Source organism: Felis catus, chromosome B4 (assembly GCF_018350175.1).
Source record: "Felis catus isolate Fca126 chromosome B4, F.catus_Fca126_mat1.0, whole genome shotgun sequence".
Classification (NCBI taxonomy): domain Eukaryota; kingdom Metazoa; phylum Chordata; class Mammalia; order Carnivora; family Felidae; genus Felis; species Felis catus.
Genome location: NC_058374.1, coordinates 16,802,406 through 16,820,024, shown reverse-complemented (window position 1 = coordinate 16,820,024; position 17,619 = coordinate 16,802,406). Strand labels below are relative to the sequence as shown.

Genomic DNA, 17,619 nt, shown 5'->3' with positions numbered 1-17,619 from the left:
AGAAAATACAGGAAAGTACCCTTTTAGGATTTGGGGGAAAAATATCTTAAGATATAAAAAATGCAAAATCATAACAAAAAAGCAAAAATTTTGACTATATCAAAATTTAAAACTTTAGATAAAATACACCAGTATCAAAGTTAAAGTAAATGCCATAAATCAAGAGTAGATATCTACAATAGATATTACAAAGATTCTCAATGCAGCCTATTATTATAGTAAAAAAAAAAAAAAATCAGAAAACCCAAATGCCCGTCAGTAGCAGGACAGAAAATTGCCATATACATTTTTTTAGTACACTGAAATATTACACAATAGTTAAATGAACTTGACTTACATATTTTATTATGAATAGATCTTAGACGTACTGTCGCATGAAAAAAACCAAACTGTACATGTTATGTACCCTATGAAAAAACAATATGTGGGGCACCTGGGTGGCTCTGTCAGTTGAGCGTCCAACTCTTCGGTTCGGCTCGAGTCATGATCTCACAGTTGTGAGACTGAGTCCCATGTTGGGCTCTGGGCTAATGGTGTGGAGCCTGCTTGGGATTCTTTCTCTCCCTCTCTCTCTGCCCCTCTTGTGCTTGTTCTTCCTCTCTCTCAAAATAAATAAATAAACTTAAAAAAGTAAAAAATTTGTTGGACACATAAAGTATTTAGCATTGTTCATGGATATATGGTGTGATAAAAATATTAATAAAAAAGAAAGACTGAAAGGACACATATGAAGAGTAGTTGTCTCAAAAGAGTATCAGTTGATACTGCATGGATTTCAGTGTGAGCTGTAAAGTCCTATTTCTTTTATTTTTAAATATCTCAGGAAAAAAAATATTCAGGGCCCATCTTCTTCCCACCTTTCCAACACCAGAGACTTAAAAAACATACCTTTTGCTAAATCTTCTTCTTCTTTTTTGTTAGCCACAGTACCAGGGTCTTTGGCAACCAGGGCTGGGCTTGCTTTTGCTTGTTCTGCAGCCTAACACAAAAAAAGGAAGACAATGTTTGCAGAATGTTCTCGAATTTTCCTACCTACACTTAATCTAAGAACTTGCAAGACCATTCTTATCAATCTACCACAGACTTCTGAAGAAGAAAATAATCCAGAGGCGCCTGGGTGGCTTAGTCGGTTAAGCATCTGACTTTTGGTTTTGGCTCAGGTCCATGACCTCGCAGTTTGTGCGATCCGAGCCCTGTGTCAGGCTCTGTGCTCGACAGCACAAAGCCTGCTTGGGATTCTCTCTTCTCTCTCCTCTCTCTCTGCCCTTCCTCTGCTCCTGCTCTCTCTCAAAAAATGAACAAACATTAAAGAAGATTTAAATAAAAAAAAAAGAAAGAAGAAAATAATCCAAACCATAGCAGCCTCCACTTTGAAAGGAGAAGATGTGGAACTGGAGGAAAGAAATGGAGAGCAACGGGATACTGAGGGCTGCTAAAAGCAGACAGGATGCCAACGAGCCAAGAAAGACCAGAGGAGATTTAAATTTTTTTTAGAAAAATTCTGAAACCAGAAAATGGGTTGAGAAAGGGAAGGAGACGTCTATTTTGAAAACAAATAGTTTTTAAAATTTTAAGCTATTTAACAGTTATATTTTATGGCTTCCTGCCCGGTTAAAAGGCAGGATGTTATCCTTAGGAATAGAGATTTACACGTAACAATATAATGCTCATAAAATTATACTTTTTTGTAAACTAAAATACAAGTAGTTAATTCTGACAGCATATTCCAGTTACCAGGAACTGCCAGCATACACACACACACACACACACACACACACACACACTTACATGCCTTTGACAAAGATTTGTTTCTGCTTATAACGTCCTCCCCTCTGGCTCCTTTTACTTGATCAACATTTTTCCTATTGAGTTTTAACTTATCAGTCCATAAACAGCTAAAATAATCCCTTTCTTGATGAAACATTCCTAAACCGCTAAATTAAGCATCCTCTTCTCTGTTCCTCTGATAGTATTTTTACCAAGGTACTATGCTATAGGTAGTTAAGAATGTAAATTTTGGAGTCAGGGAAACATGGGTTCAAATTCTAAATCCACGAGGTTCTAATGAATGACCTGGGGTACATTAAACTCTTTGTATCTCAAGTTCCTCATCTACAAAATGAGGGTAATAATAGCAACTAGATAGGTTTGAGAGAATAAAGTAACATGTAGCTTCCAAACTCAGATAGGATGAGGGCCACCAATGACGGTTTAAAACAAAAAGTATAGGGGTGCCTGGGTGACGCAGTCGGTTAAGCATCCGACTTCAGCCAGGTCACGATCTCACGGTCCGTGAGTCTGAGCCCCGCGTCAGGCTCTGGGCTGATGGCTCAGAGCCTGGAGCCTGTTTCCGATTCTGTGTCTCCCTCTCTCTCTGCCCCTCCCCCGTTCATGCTCTGTCTCTCTCTGTCCCAAAAATAAATAAACGTTGGGAAAAAAAAAAAAAGTATAACATTCTCTCTTGGGATTTATAATGTACATAGAGGTAATCTAGGTCACGCGTACGGTAATTATTGCATAAAGAATGATGAAATGAAGGATAAAGCCTCAACAGATGCAACATTTCTACAGTTTACATGAAATAATACAATGTTTACTCAAAATACACTGTGAACAGTTATAAAGATATATTAGAATACCCAAAGCAACCACCACCAACAAAAATGGAATTCTTATAAGTATTCAAATTAACACATGTACAGCACATAGATTAGTGCCTGGCACTAGTAACAGTTAGTAAATCTCAGCTTCTATTATAATTATCTGCTTATATCTGTCTCCATAACCATGCTATATATTCCCTGAGAATATATGTGCCTAAATACTGATGACAATAAAGAAACATTTGTTTAGTAAATGAAAGGCAAAATATTCAATATAACGGGTAAAATACAGTTATAGATATATAGTTATACAGTTCCATATATACACAACTGTATTTTATACTGTAAAACAAATGCACAAAGCATTTATTTTTAGAAAAGCGGATACTAAAAAGCTTTTTGTAGTTCACTGAATGCAACTTCAAGCACTCAATTCTGATCCATCTCTCCATGGAATTTTTTTTAGATATTAAGGTTTTAATCAACACATATCTCTGAAAATTAAAGGTATGCTTCCTCAGAATGTCCTTTTCAATTGCATATGAATTTTTTTCAGTTTGGTGAATTTCACAAAATAGACCTATTGATCTTTTTTGTCTGTGAAGTAATCTCTACCAATCAAGAAGAAAGTGCAGACAATAGATTCAAAGTGCTAAAAGGAAACAAAATACAGCTAAGTATACTGTACTTGGCAAGATTATCATTCAGAATTGCAGAAATGATGAGTTTCTCAAATAAGCAAAAAGCTATGGGAGTTTCATAACTTGAAACAAGGGTTTCAAAGAAATATTAGAAAGACTGCTTTATGGGGAAAAGACCATAACTAGAAATAAGAAAATATGTGAAGGAAAAGTTACAATGATAAAGGAAAACACATAGCATGGGTTACTGACAAACCGCTAATAAAGCTAGTATGAAGATTATAAGACAAGAATAATAAAGTCAACTATATTCATAATAATTACTTAAGGGACACACATATAAAAAGATGCAAAACATGACATCAAAAACAAAATGGTGAGAGGTGAGAGGAATAAAAATGTAGCGCTTTTAGAATGTGTTTGAGCATAAGCAACCACCAACTTAAAATAATCTGCCATAAATACACAGGTTGTCATAAATGAACCTCATAGTAACCACAAACCAAAATCCTATTAACAGATACACAAAAAGTAAAGAGAAAGCAATCCAAACAACACTAAATAAAGTCATCAAATCACAAGAGAAGAGACCAAGAGAAGAAAACTACAGAATCACAAAAATAACCAGAAAACAATGAACAAAATGGCAATAAACACATACCTATCAACAACTACTTTAAAAGTAAATGGACTGAAGTCTTCAATCAAAACACAAAGGGAGGTTAAATGAATAAAAAACCAAAACTCATTAATAGACTCACTTGAAAACTAAAGGTATATACACTGAAAATGAAGGGACAGAAAAATTTTTTTCCACGTGAATGGAAATGAAAAGAAACCTGGGGCAGCATTAATTATGTCAGACAAAATAGGCTTTAAAACAAAGACTGTAACAAGAGGGAAAAAAAGGCATTACATAATGATGATGAGAAACAGAAAAACACTTATAAATATTTATGCACCCAACATAGATGCACCTAAATACATAAAATGAGTATTAACACGCAAATTGGAAGAAAATGACAGTAACACAGTAATAGTAGGGGGCTTTAAATACCCACTTACATTAATGGACAGATCATCCAGATAGAAAATTTAATAAAGAAACAATGGCCTTAAACGACACATTAGGCCAGATGGACTAAAGAGATATACACAGAACATTCCATCTTCAAACAGCAGAATACAGATCCTTTCAAGTACACACGAAACATTCTGCAGGAGAGATCACATGTTAGGTCACAAAATAAGCCTCTGTAAATTTAAAACGTATGAAATTTTCTCAAGCACCTTTTCCAACCATAATGACTGGAAACCAGAGATCAATTGCTAGGAAAAAAACGTAAAAAACAAACAAGTGAAGACTATACAACATGCTACTAAACAACCAATGGGTCAATAAAGATATCAAAGAGAAAATAAAAAAAACACCTTGAGACAAATGAAAATGAAAATACAATGTTCCAAGATCTGTGGGACTCAGCAAAAGCAATACCAAGAGGAAAGTTTGCAATAATACAGGACTACCTCAAGAAACAAGAAAAATCCCAAAGAAACTAACTTTACATCTAAAAGAACTACAAAAAGAATAAAACCCAAAGTCAGTAGAAGGAAGGAAAAAAAAGAGCAGAGCAGAAATCAATGAAGTAGACACTAAAACAATAAAAATGATCAAAGAAACTAAGAGCTGGTACTTTGAAAAGATTACAAAATTGATAAACCATTATTCAGAATCATCAAGAAAAAAAGAGAGGACTCAAATAAATAAAATCAGAAATGAAAGAGAAGTTACAACCCATATCAGAGAAAGACAAAGGATCCTAAGAGACTACTATGAACAATCACATGTCAACAAGGTGGACAAGCCAGAAGAAATGGTTAAATTCTAAGAAACATACAGTCTTTCAAAAGTACAAGAAGAAGAAACAAAATCTCAAAAAATGATTACTAGTAATGAAAATGAGTCAGTAATCAAAAGCCTCTCAACACACAAAATCCAGGACCAGACTTCCACAGCTGAATGTCTATCACACACTCAGAGTTAACAGTGTCCTTCAGAAACCATTCCAAAACACTGAAGACTAAGGAATGCTTCCAAACTCATTTCACAAGGCCAGCATTACCCCTGATAGCAAAACCAAAGACACTACCAAAAAAAAAAAAAAAAAAAAAAAAGCCAATATCCTCGATAAGCCTGCAAAAATCCTCAAGAAAATATTGGCAAATCAATTCAACAATACATTATTAGTATCATATACCACGATCATGCGGGCTTTACTCCAGGGATGCAAGGATAGTTCAATATCTGCAAATCAATCAACATGATACACCACATTAATACAATAAAGAATAACAACCACATGATCATCTCAACAGTAGCAGTGAAAGCATCTGACAAAATTCAACATTCTTTTAAGATAAAAACTTTCAGCAAAGTGGGTACAGAGGGAACATACCCTAACATAATAAAGATCATATATGACAAACCCATGACTGACACCACACTTAGTGCTGAAAAGCTGAAAATATTTCCTCTAGGATCAAGAACTAGATAAGGAAGCCCACTCTTGACACTTTATTATTCAACATATTGTTGGAAGTCCTAGCCACAGCAATTAGGCAAGGAAAAAAAAAAGGGGGAGGGGTGCTCTGCACCTTCTCATTTGGCACAGTTGCATCTTCTTATGATTTGCCAACCACAACCCTGAGACATGATGGTGAATGTTGGAGTAAATGAATTTGGCTGTATTAGGCTTCTGGTCACCAGAGCTACTTTTAACTCCGGCAAAGTGGATACTGTTGCCATCACTGACCCCTTCACTGAATTCAACCAAGTGGTATACATGTTCCAGCATGATTCCACCTATGACAAATTCAAAGGCACAGTCAAGGCTGAGAACAGGAAACCTGTCATCAATGGAAAGCCCATCTCCTAGGAGCAAGATCCCACCAACATCAAATGGGACGATACTGGTACTGAATACGTTGTGGAGTCACCTGGGGTCTTCACTACTACGGAGAAGGCTTGGGGCTCACTTGAAGGGTAGAGCCAAGAAGGTCATCCTGTGCCCTTTCTGCTGATTCCCCCATGTTCGTGATGTTCATGAACCATGAGAAAGATGACAACTCCCTCAGGATTGTCAACAATGCCTCCTGCACCACCAACTGCCTGGTCACTCTGACCAACATCACCTATGACAACTCTGGCATCCTGAAGGGACTCATAACTATAGTCCATGCCGTCAGTGCCAGCCAGAAGACCACGGATGGCCCTCTGTGAAGCTGTGGCATGATGGTCAAGAGGCTGCCCAGAACAGCATCTGTTTCTACTGGCACTACCAAGGCTGTAACCAAGGTCATCCCTGAAATGAATGGGAAGGTCACTGGCACGCCTGCCATGTCCCCATCCTCGAGTGTGTCAGTTGTGGATATGTCTGCCACCTGCAGAAAGGTACCAAATAGGACGATATCAAGATGGTGGTGAAGCAGGAATTAGCGGGACCCCTCAAGGGCATGCTGGACTGAGTAGCAGGTGGTCTCCTGACACTTTAACAGTAGATGCCTACTCTTCTACCTTTAATGCTGGGGCTGGCATTGCCCTCAATGACCACTTTGTCAAGTTCATTTCCTGTTATGATAATGAATTTGGCCAAAAGCAACTGGATGGTGAACTGGGTAAGAGCCCCCTGCACCACCAGCCCCTGCCAGAGCACAAAAGGAAGAGAGAAGCCTTGAGCTGCTAGGGAATCCTTGCCCCAGCTCATCCCCAACACACTGAGAACCTCCCAACCTCGACACAGTTTCCATCCCAGACACCATGAAGAAGAGGAGCCCTACCTTGTCTTGAACCATCAATAAAGTACACTGTACCAAGCACCCCCCCCCAAAAAAAAGAAAAAGAAAAAGAAAAAAAAAGGAAGAAAAAGGAAAAGACATCCAAATTGTAAAGAAAGAAGTAAAACTGTCACTATTTGCAGGTGACATGATACCATATATAGAAAACCCCTTGGGGCACCTGGGTGGCTCAGTCGGTTGTGTCCGACTTTCTCAGGTCATGATCTCGCAGTTTGTGGGTTCAAGCCTCATGGCAGGCTCTGTGCTGACAGCTCAGAGCCTAGAGCCTGGAGCCTGCTTAGGATTCTGTGTCTCCCTCTCTCTCTGCCCTTCCCCCACTCAGGCTCTGTCTCTCTCGAAAATGAATAAATGTTAAAAAAAAAATTAAAAAGAAAACCTCAGACTTCTCTGAAAAACCATCAGAACTACTACATTCCTCCAGTAAAACTGTGGGACACACGGGGCGCCTGGGTGGCGCAGTCGGTTAAGCATCCGACTTCAGCCAGGTCACGATCTCGCGGTTTGTGAGTTCGAGCCCCGCGTCAGGCTCTGGGCTGATGGCTCGGAGCCTGGAGCCTGTTTCCGATTCTGTGTTTCCCTCTCTCTCTGCCCCTCCCCCGTTCATGCTCTGTCTCTCTCTGTCCCAAAAATAAATAAAAAACGATGAAAGGGGCGCCTGGGTGGCGCAGTCGGTTAAGCGTCCGACTTCAGCCAGGTCACGATCTCGCGGTCCGTGAGTTCGAGCCCCGCGTCGGGCTCTGGGCTGATGGCTCAGAGCCTGGAGCCCGTTTCCGAGTCTGTGTCTCCCTCTCTCTCTGCCCCTCCCCCGTTCATACTCTGTCTCTCTCTGTCCCAAAAATAAAAAAAATAAAAAAAATAAAAAAATTAAAAAAAAAAAAAAAACGATGAAAAAAAATTAAAAAAAAAAAAAAAAACTGTGGGACACAAATTCAATTTACAGAAATCTCTTGCATTTCTATACACTAACGACAAGCTACCAGAGAGAGAAATTAAGAATACAATCCCTGGCACAAAAACAGACACATAGACCAATGGAATAGAATAGAAACCCCAGAACTAGACCCACAAACGTATGGCCAACTCATCTTTGACAAAGCAGGAAAGAACATCCAATGGAACAAAGACAGCCTCTTTAACAAATGGTGCTGGGAGAACTGGACAGCAACATGCAGAAGGCTGAAACTAGACCACTTTCTCACACCATTCACAAAAATAAACTCAAAATGGATAAAGGACCTAAATGTGAGACAGGAAACCATCAAAACCTTAGAGGAGAAAGCAGGAAAAGACCTCTCTGACCTCAGCCGTAGCAATCTCTTACTCGACACATCCCCAAAGGCAAGGGAATTAAAAGCAAAAGTGAATTACTGGGACCTTATGAAGATAAAAAGCTTCTGCACAGCAAAGGAAACCACCAACAAAACGAAAAGGCAACCAACGGAATGGGAAAAGATATTCGCAAATGACATATCGGACAAAGGGCTAGTATCCAAAATCTATAAAGAGCTCACCAAACTCCACACCCGAAAAACAAATAACCCAGTGAAGAAATGGGCAGAAAACATGAATAGACACTTCTCTAAAGAAGACATCCGGATGGCCAACAGGCTGAAAAGATGTTCAGCGTCGCTCCTTATCAGGGAAATACAAATCAAAACCACACTCAGGTATCACCTCACGCCAGTCAGAGTGGCCAAAATGAACAAATCAGGAGACTATAGATGCTGGAGAGGATGTGGAGAAACGGGAACCCTCTTGCACTGTTGGTGGGAATGCAAATTGGTGCAGCCGCTCTGGAAAGCAGTGTGGAGGTTCCTCAGAAAATTAAAAATAGACCTACCCTATGACCCAGCAATAGCACTGCTAGGAATTTATCCAAGGGATACAGGAGTACTGATGCATAGGGCCACTTGTACCCCAATGTTCATAGCAGCACTCTCAACAATAGCCAAATTATGGAAAGAGCCTAAATGTCCATCAACTGATGAATGGATAAAGAAATTGTGGTTTATATACACAATGGAATATTACGTGGCAATGAGAAAAAATGAAATATGGCCTTTTGTAGCAACGTGGATGGAACTGGAGAGTGTGATGCTAAGTGAAATAAGCCATACAGAGAAAGACAGATACCATATGGTTTCACTCTTATGTGGACCCTGAGAAACTTAACAGGAACCCATGGGGGAGGGGAAGGAAAAAAAAAAAAAACAGGTTAGAGTGGGAGAGAGCCAAAGCATAAGAGACTCTTAAAAACTGAGAACAAACTGAGGGTTGATGGGGGGTGGGAGGGAGGAGAGGGTGGGTGATGGGTATTGAGGAGGGCACCTTTTGGGATGAGCACTGGGTGTTGTATGGAAACCAATTTGTCAATAAATTTCATATAAAAAAAAAAAGAATACAATCCCATTTACAATCCCATCAAAATGCAAAAAATACCTAGGAATAAATTTAATCAAGAAGGTGAAAGACCCGTACCCTGAAAACTGTAAGACACTGATGAAAACAAATGAAGATGACACAAATAAACAAAAAGATATGCCAATATCATGAACTAGGAGAATTAATATTGTTAAGATGTCCATACTACCTAAATCTACAGATCCAGGCTCAATGCAATCCATATCAAAATATTAATTTTTCACAGAATATTATTCACAGAACTAGAATAAATAGTTCTAAAATTTGTATGGAACCATAAAAGATGCCAAATAGCCAAAGCAATCCTGAGAAAGAAAAACAAAGCTGGGCATATCACACTTTTGGATTTCAAAATATACTATAAAGCTATCATATAATCAAAACAGTATGGTACTGGCACAAAAAAACAGACACACAGATCAATGGAACATAAAAGACAACTCAGAAATAAAACAACACTTATTTGGTCAATTAATCTATGACAAAGGAAGCAAGAATATACAATGGGAAGAAGAGTGTCTTCAACAGTGTTGAGAAAACTGGACAACCACATGCACAAGAATGAAACCGGACCACCTTCTTACACCATATACAAAAATAAACTCAAAATGGACTGAAGACTTAAATGTAAAACCCAAACCATACAATTCATAGAAGAAAACACAGGCAGTAAGCTCTCTGACATCTGTCTTAGCAATATTTCTTTGACTCTAACTCCTCAGGCAAGGACAACAAAAGCAAAAACACCCAAACGGGACTACATCAAACTAAGAAGTTTTTGCACAGCAAAGAAAACATCAACAAAACAAAACGGCAACCTACTGAATGGGAGAAAATATTCATAAGTGACATATCCCCTAAGAAGTTAACGTCCAAAATTTATAAAAATATATACAAAGATATAACCTAAAAATATATGAAATATATATTTAAAAAACAAGTTCTACAATTTAAAAATGGGCAGGGAACCTGAATAGACATGTCTCCAAAGAAGACATACAGATGACTAACAGGTACATAAAAAGATATTCAACATTACTAACGATCAGGGAAATGAAAATCAGGATCATGATAAGATAACTACTTCACATCTGACAGAATGGCTAGTATCAAAAGTAAATAAATTACAAGTATTGGCAAGGAAGTGGAGAAGAGAGAACCCTCACATTGTTGCTGGAAATGTAAACTGGTACAGCCTCTACTGAAAACACTATGGAGAGTCCTCCTCAACAGATTAAAAATCCAGCAATTTGTTTAATTTAACAAATTAAAATCCAGCAGTTCTGGTTTTTGTGTGAAAAAACTTCTAGGTTTTTATCCAACGGACAAAAAACCCACTCATTCCAAAAAGACATATGTACCCTTGTGTTCACTGCAGTACAACAGCCAAGACTAGAAGTAACCTAAATGTCTGCTGAAAGATGAATGGATAAAGATATGGTTTATGTGCACGCGCACGTGCACGCTACATGCATGCACGCGCAAGCACACACACACACACACACACACACACACACACATTACTCAGCCATAATAAAAGAGTAAAATCTTGCCATTTGCAACAACATGGATGGGCCTAGAGGGTATGCTAAGTGAAATTACGTTAGCCAGAGAAAGACACATGGTATGATTTCACTTATATGTGAAATCTAACAAACAAAACAGAAACAGACTCACAGATACGGAAAAGAAACCGGTGGCTGCCAAACAGGAGGCAGGTGAGGGGAATGGACAAAACAGGTAAAGGGGATTAAGAGATACAATCTTCCAGTTATAAAATAAGTAAGAGGGGGGATATAATATACAGCATAGAGAATCAATAACATCGTAACAACTCTGTATTGTGGCAGACGGTAACTAGACTTATTAAAGTGACCATTTCATAATGTATATAAACAGTCAATAATTATGTTGTACACCTGAAGCTAATACAATATTGTATGTCAAATATTCTTCAATTAAAGAAAACAGAGAAGGAAGCGCAGAAACAAACTATATTTAAGCCCTATACTCCTGGGCTGCACACTTTTCAAAGTTCTTTCCGATCATCAGGTTCTAGGTGCTGCAATGATTCCTGTTACTCATTTGTCGAATACAGTCGCAGTCCTACCGTTACTTTTATCTCTATGTCAAAAGTTAGTGCTACGAGAACTGCAGCGGAATGAGTTAAGTGACTTAAGTATGACTTTTCTTAATATTTTTAGATTATTTTCTTCTGTACTTGGATGAAAAAATACACTTTAAAAATCCTAATATTTTCAGAGGCTTTTGTTAAGTACGCTGACAAAGATCTAGTCTGATTAAAATGTAATAATGATTAGGCAACTAAGTGAGTTTAAAATCTCAAGGGACTTGTGTAGATGATCCTACCTGATCTTTTTTTAGTAAATATGAAGTTCTTCACAAACATGGTTTCCAATAATCAGCTATCAGACACAATTGTTAAATAAAATCACCATTCTAGCTGATTATATTTTACTTTATATGCATTTTATGTATTTCTTGTGGCTAAAGATAGTAACTACAACAAAATTAGCTTTCATATGCTTTAGAACATCTAGATGAAAAAAAGAAAAGTAACTCTTAACTTTACTATTGCTGATGTATGTCCTGAACCTCTTGAACAGGAGAGGAACCTAACTTCTGTGCCAGTCAATAAATAAGTGCTCTTGCCAGTGTTCACTCCACTTCCTGTCCTGTGAAGCCTAGTCCGGACAGACACATATCCACTAACCTCTGTATCAACCGGAAGGCAGGATCGTGTAGTGGAAAGAACACTGGACTGAGAGTCAGGAGGCCTGTGTTCTACTTCCAGCTCTGTCAACTACGAGCTGTGGCCCTGGGGAAGTCACTTAACCATTCTGGGTCTCAGTTTCCTCATCTGTAAAATGAGGGGATTAGATTAGAGAATCCCTAAAGTTGTTCACACAACTACCTGAGATTCTAGGTTAACGAAACAAAGCTACATGACACATAGATCGTGAGTCCTTCCTTCTCTAACTGGAACAAATTCCATCGTGGACTGAAAAATAGTTTTCACTTGTACCGAAAGCCGTACTCAAGATCAAGAGCAGTGCTTCCCAAACTTTAACGCGCGCACAGAATCATCTGGAGATCTTGTTAAAATAGAGATAATAAATCCATAGGTCTGGAGTGGCACCTAAGATACTTCATTTCTAACAAGCTTCCATGTGGTGACGATGATGATCAACAAGCTACATTTTAAGTAACAAGCTCTAGAATAGCTTCTCGGGCCACAGAAACTGTAATTTCAGTAAGCATCTATACTCTAGTTTTCTATAGGGAGTCTACCCTTTGGTAATTAAACATCGCCTGTCTTGTCAAGGAACTTAATTATAAGATAGGTTGTTGTTGCTCTGCATAAAATTATTCCCTAATTACACAGATGTTAGCAAACATTCTGAGAGTAGTAAAAGCCAGCTACAAATTATGAATAAATACTTCTTAAAGACATAATTTATCATTGTAAAACTATTCATAAGTCAAATTTCAAGTAAGAAGAAAAATATACTGCCCTTCCCGTATCTCCCAAATATATTTCTGCATCTTCACATCTCAAGACTATTCAGACAAACTAAAAGAGTACTTTGGGAAGAAAGTTCAGTTAAGTCTGGATAAATCACTTCATAATTCGGTGAAGTGCTCAAAACCCCGAACTTGAGCCCTCCACAGCTTGAGAGTTTTCTGTGCATGCTTTCACACCACTTGTCATATTTCACCCCAGTCCATGCCGTAGGGAAAGACAGTATAATAAACTATCACACATTTTAAGGCCCCCTAGATTCGCTGGGCATCTCAAAGGATGCTTACTCAGAATAGAAAAAAAATAAAAGATACCCTTTCAAAAATGCTTTCTTCGTGACATAAATTAGAGATTGATCCCATTATATAAACTGGGGAAGGGAGAAGCAGAAAGGAAATTTCAGCCTTTCACTCAATCATATTTATGCACTGGCCAGTTCTAATTAAGTGAAAAGCTATTTCATGCGCTTCTCTTCTCATCGACTCCCTTATCTCCGTCTCACTTTTAATACAAGTATTCATAAATTTCACTATCAAAACAAACTCTAAACTCACCCTTAAATTTTAAGGACAGCCCAACTTTTAAGCTGTCATTCTTTGTAGATAAAATTAAAGCATTAAGAGCATTTAAGAAGACTGTCAGTATTAGCTGATACCATACCGCAGTTTTGTCTATATTATTAAAAACTCAAAAATTTTTTAATTGCAAAAAGCTAATTTAATTTATTTATAAAGAAGGAGAAACAGTGGGAAAGTGGAAGTTGGAACAAATAAATATTCCCCTGAATTTTTCTGGCATCACTGAACACAGGACTTAATAACAAAAATTCCTTTGGGGTAGTAAAAACTACCTGGTTTGGAAGAAAAAAAGAAAACTTCATATAAATGTGGCTACTTTAGAGAAACCAACTATAGCACACATGCAACTTTACAAAATACCTGAGAGCCAATAGCTGGAAATGTAACTCCTTGCTCCTTAAGGTTCTTAATCATTGCTGATATTAGACTAAGCTGTGGATCATTCTTAAATTCATCTGTCCATTCGACCATAAGAGCCTTTAATTTTTCACAGACTTTAGGATGACCCTGAAAATAGAGAAAAAATTTAATTAAAAGGTACTAATTGCCTGGGTAATTTAACACAGATACATTAAATATAAATATTATAAAAGTGCTGTAGACATTTTTTTGAATCACAAATTATCCCTAGCTATAGATAATACATAAGAAAATATAGTTGGTTACTAGAAATAATCAAATATTTTTTCACATTATGAAAAAACAATAGGTGATACCAACATACATCCCTCATATCAAAGTAAAACAGTGTGTACTAACTTATACTGGAGGTCAGAGAGACAGAACTTTTTAGAGTATTTCGCAACTAAGCGAGCTTTGTACATCAGGAAGACACAGAAAAGTAGTCTGTTTTGTTTTGGTAATTTTGCAGACCAGTAAAAAATAAGCTGGGAAGAGAAAAAAATGATAGTTCCTTTATTCCTAATCCCTGACTTTTAATATGCCTGACTGTGTCTTTTCCCCAAGTTGTTTAATTATCAGAGGCTGGTTTGAGGTCCACTGCATGTCAATATTCCTAGAAACCTCATCTCTTCAAAATAACAACTCCCCCTTAAGTATAAAATCAATATGTATTTGGAAAATAAAGTAGTCCTTTTTCCTGTATGTAGCTGTTTGCTTTTCAAAATAGTTGTTCTTGCTACTAAACACAAATCTGCATATCACATCTTCAATCAAATTATAGAATACACTAGAATCTATTCATAAACAACCATACATTTTGATGGACACTCAGGACATTAAAAGAATGGTTATTAATTAGAAGACACCTAAATATAAATAAAGAATAAAGCAAAACATGAAAAGAATTAACACATGATCATGTTTGAAAACAAGGTACAGAAATTCTGTAAAGAATTATGGAAACAAATTTTTATCTTATTTCTGAACTGTTTTCTACTAAAACTGAGAAATACTCATCTTCCCCAAAAAAATATGAGGCATTTTCCCTTTTCACATCTTAAAATTTTTCCTGATTATATAACACTCCATCCTCCCCCTCCCCCCGCCGAAAAAAATAAAAAATAATTACCTTTAGAAGGCACAAATTTTTACTAGGAAAATTCACATATTACTAACTTAAATTTTTTAAACTGCTTAAAGTGAATTTTTTATGATACATTCAGTTAAATAAAGAGTATAGTATTAAAATCCTATCATGGTCAGGTAGTGGCCTTACTCATGTCACAATGAAAACAGTGCCATATTTTGGCAGTATTTCTGAACACTTCTACACTGGGAAAATACCTCTGTGGCTACACAAATGGTTATAAAAACTGTGCCCAAAACACACTGGTATTACTTAATCAGATAAAAAAATACACATATTTTCTTATCAGATGAAAGGAATGATGAAGAAAACAGGTTAAATATAGTCTAATATGGTTTGGAAAAAAAAATTATCTAAGTATATAAATCTATAGTCTCTTCAGCAAAATAACTTACATACTGACATACTGAATAGACATAGCCTAGGAAGCGTTTATAAAAAAAGAAGAAAGCACAGACCAGTCCTTTGTGATTTAAAATGTAAAGAACTGAATAAAATACATGAAAGAAAAAGACTGTATAATGTCCCTTACCTTGTTTAATACGTTGCTTACTTCACTGGCAAAATCTCTTGAACATACTTCTAAATGAAAAATTTTGCCACAGTTTGATACACATGCTCCTAGAAGCTAAAAGCATAAAATAGCAAGTTAAAAAGACTCTGTTTTAGCAGAATATTTTGTGGTAAAACTTAAAATGAAATCACTCACAGTCAGAGCCTGCATAGCAACATGAGGATCTTTATGGTTCACCCTTCTCATAATAGACCGAAGACAATCTTTAGGTCTAAAAAATGAGAAATGTAACAATTAGTAGTACATCCAGCCATTTTCCCCCTTAACATAATAGGTAATAGACTGTACCATACAAAAGGCAGAATATGGTAGAGAAGTTTAATTCTTATTAATGACACAATTCAACTGTATACTAACAAGTTCCTTTAATTTTTTCAAACAAAATTAACAGGCTCTCTTCCTTAGCAATCATACATTAGGCATTCCATACTGCTTCTGGATGAAAAAAAAGTTCTGGAAATAAAATGGTAGACCAAAACTTCCACTTCCGGTCATGATGGAATAACTGGACCCAGACTTATATTCCTGTTGTAAACAATGAGAAAAGTAGAAAAATATCCTTAAAATATATACTCAGGTAACTGTTTGGGACATCAGGCCATAGGCAGTGTTGAAAAGTCTCTAAGAAGGAATACAATTAGATTAAGACAGACATTTGCCTCAACTTTCCACTCAGAGGCACTTCTCAAATATCGGTACAGGCTTTCTGCCTAAAGGCAATTTCTGGATCTCAGGGCAGAGAAGATGATCCTAAGAAGTGAATGGTGATCTGAGTTGAGGGAACAGAAATCAAAATTCAGACCAGAACTATTTCTTCATATAGCTCCTTCTACTGTGTCTTATAAATTCTGTCTCCCTTGGCCTCCCTGAATTTTGATTTTCTAAAAGATCAGTAAACTTGAAGACATGCTTAGGTACATGAACTTAAGTACAGAGGGGAAAAAAGACCAAAGAAATTTAATAGAGATCATCACTAAAAATATTTTTAAAAGAGAAATGGAAATAAAAGAAAATCATAAAAATATTCAATTGGTATATAAAGACAATAAAAAAGCATAAGTTCAACCTTGCAGATATCATCCAGAAAAATAGCAAATTTTGACATTTTAATCCAACCATATCAACATTTATATTCAATGCAAATGGTCTAAGCACACCGAATAAAAGACAGATTGCTAGAATGGATTAAAAAAAGCAGGGCCCACCTAAATGCTCCCTATAAGAAACTGTTTAAATCTAAAGACTTACATGAGTTAAAAGTAAAAGGATGGAGGAAAGAAAGATTTGCAAACAAGAAAGCTGAAGTAGCTATACTAGTATCAGACAAATTGCACTTTAAGTAATATTACCAGGGATATAGAGGAAAATTACATAATGATAAGGGGATCAATTCTCCAAGAAGACATAAAAGATCTAGATGTGTATTCTTATCCAAAAACAGAGCTTCGAAATACATGAAGCAAAAATTGATAAAACTGAAAAGAGAGACAAATCCACAATTTAGTTGGGGACTTCATTCCTTTCTTAGAAATAGATAAAACAATTAAACAGAAAAATAGGTAAGGAACATTGCACTCTACAATAGCGGGATAGATATTACTTCTGGTGCACACAAAATACTAACCAAGATAGACCATATATTGAACCATTAAAAAAAACTTAACTTTTTAAAACCTGAAATAACATGCTATGTCTTTAGACCACGATAAAATTATACTATAAATGAATAACGTAAAGAAAATTGGGGGCGCCTGGGTGGCTCAGTTGGTTAAGTGTCCGACTTTGGCTCAGGTCTTGATACGACAGCTTGTGAGTTCAAGTCCTACGTTGGGTTCTGTGCTGACAGCTCAAAGT

At 36.8% G+C, this 17,619-nt stretch overlaps 1 protein-coding gene across 2 annotated transcripts in view; it reads right to left on the bottom strand.

Annotated features, from left to right (window-relative positions):
• STAM (signal transducing adaptor molecule) overlaps window positions 1-17,619 on the bottom strand; it is an 81,048-nt gene that overhangs the window by 26,914 nt on the left and 36,515 nt on the right. The window contains exons 3-6 of one of the 2 annotated variants that reach the window (XM_045060965.1): window positions 15,901-15,976; window positions 15,724-15,819; window positions 14,000-14,149; window positions 889-979 (exon numbers count right to left, since the gene is read on the bottom strand). In XM_045060965.1, the coding sequence (XP_044916900.1) occupies window positions 889-979; window positions 14,000-14,149; window positions 15,724-15,819; window positions 15,901-15,976 (413 nt within the window). The remainder of the gene's footprint in view (window positions 1-888; window positions 980-13,999; window positions 14,150-15,723; window positions 15,820-15,900; window positions 15,977-17,619) is intronic. The other variant, XM_004001111.6, reaches the window with a different exon arrangement.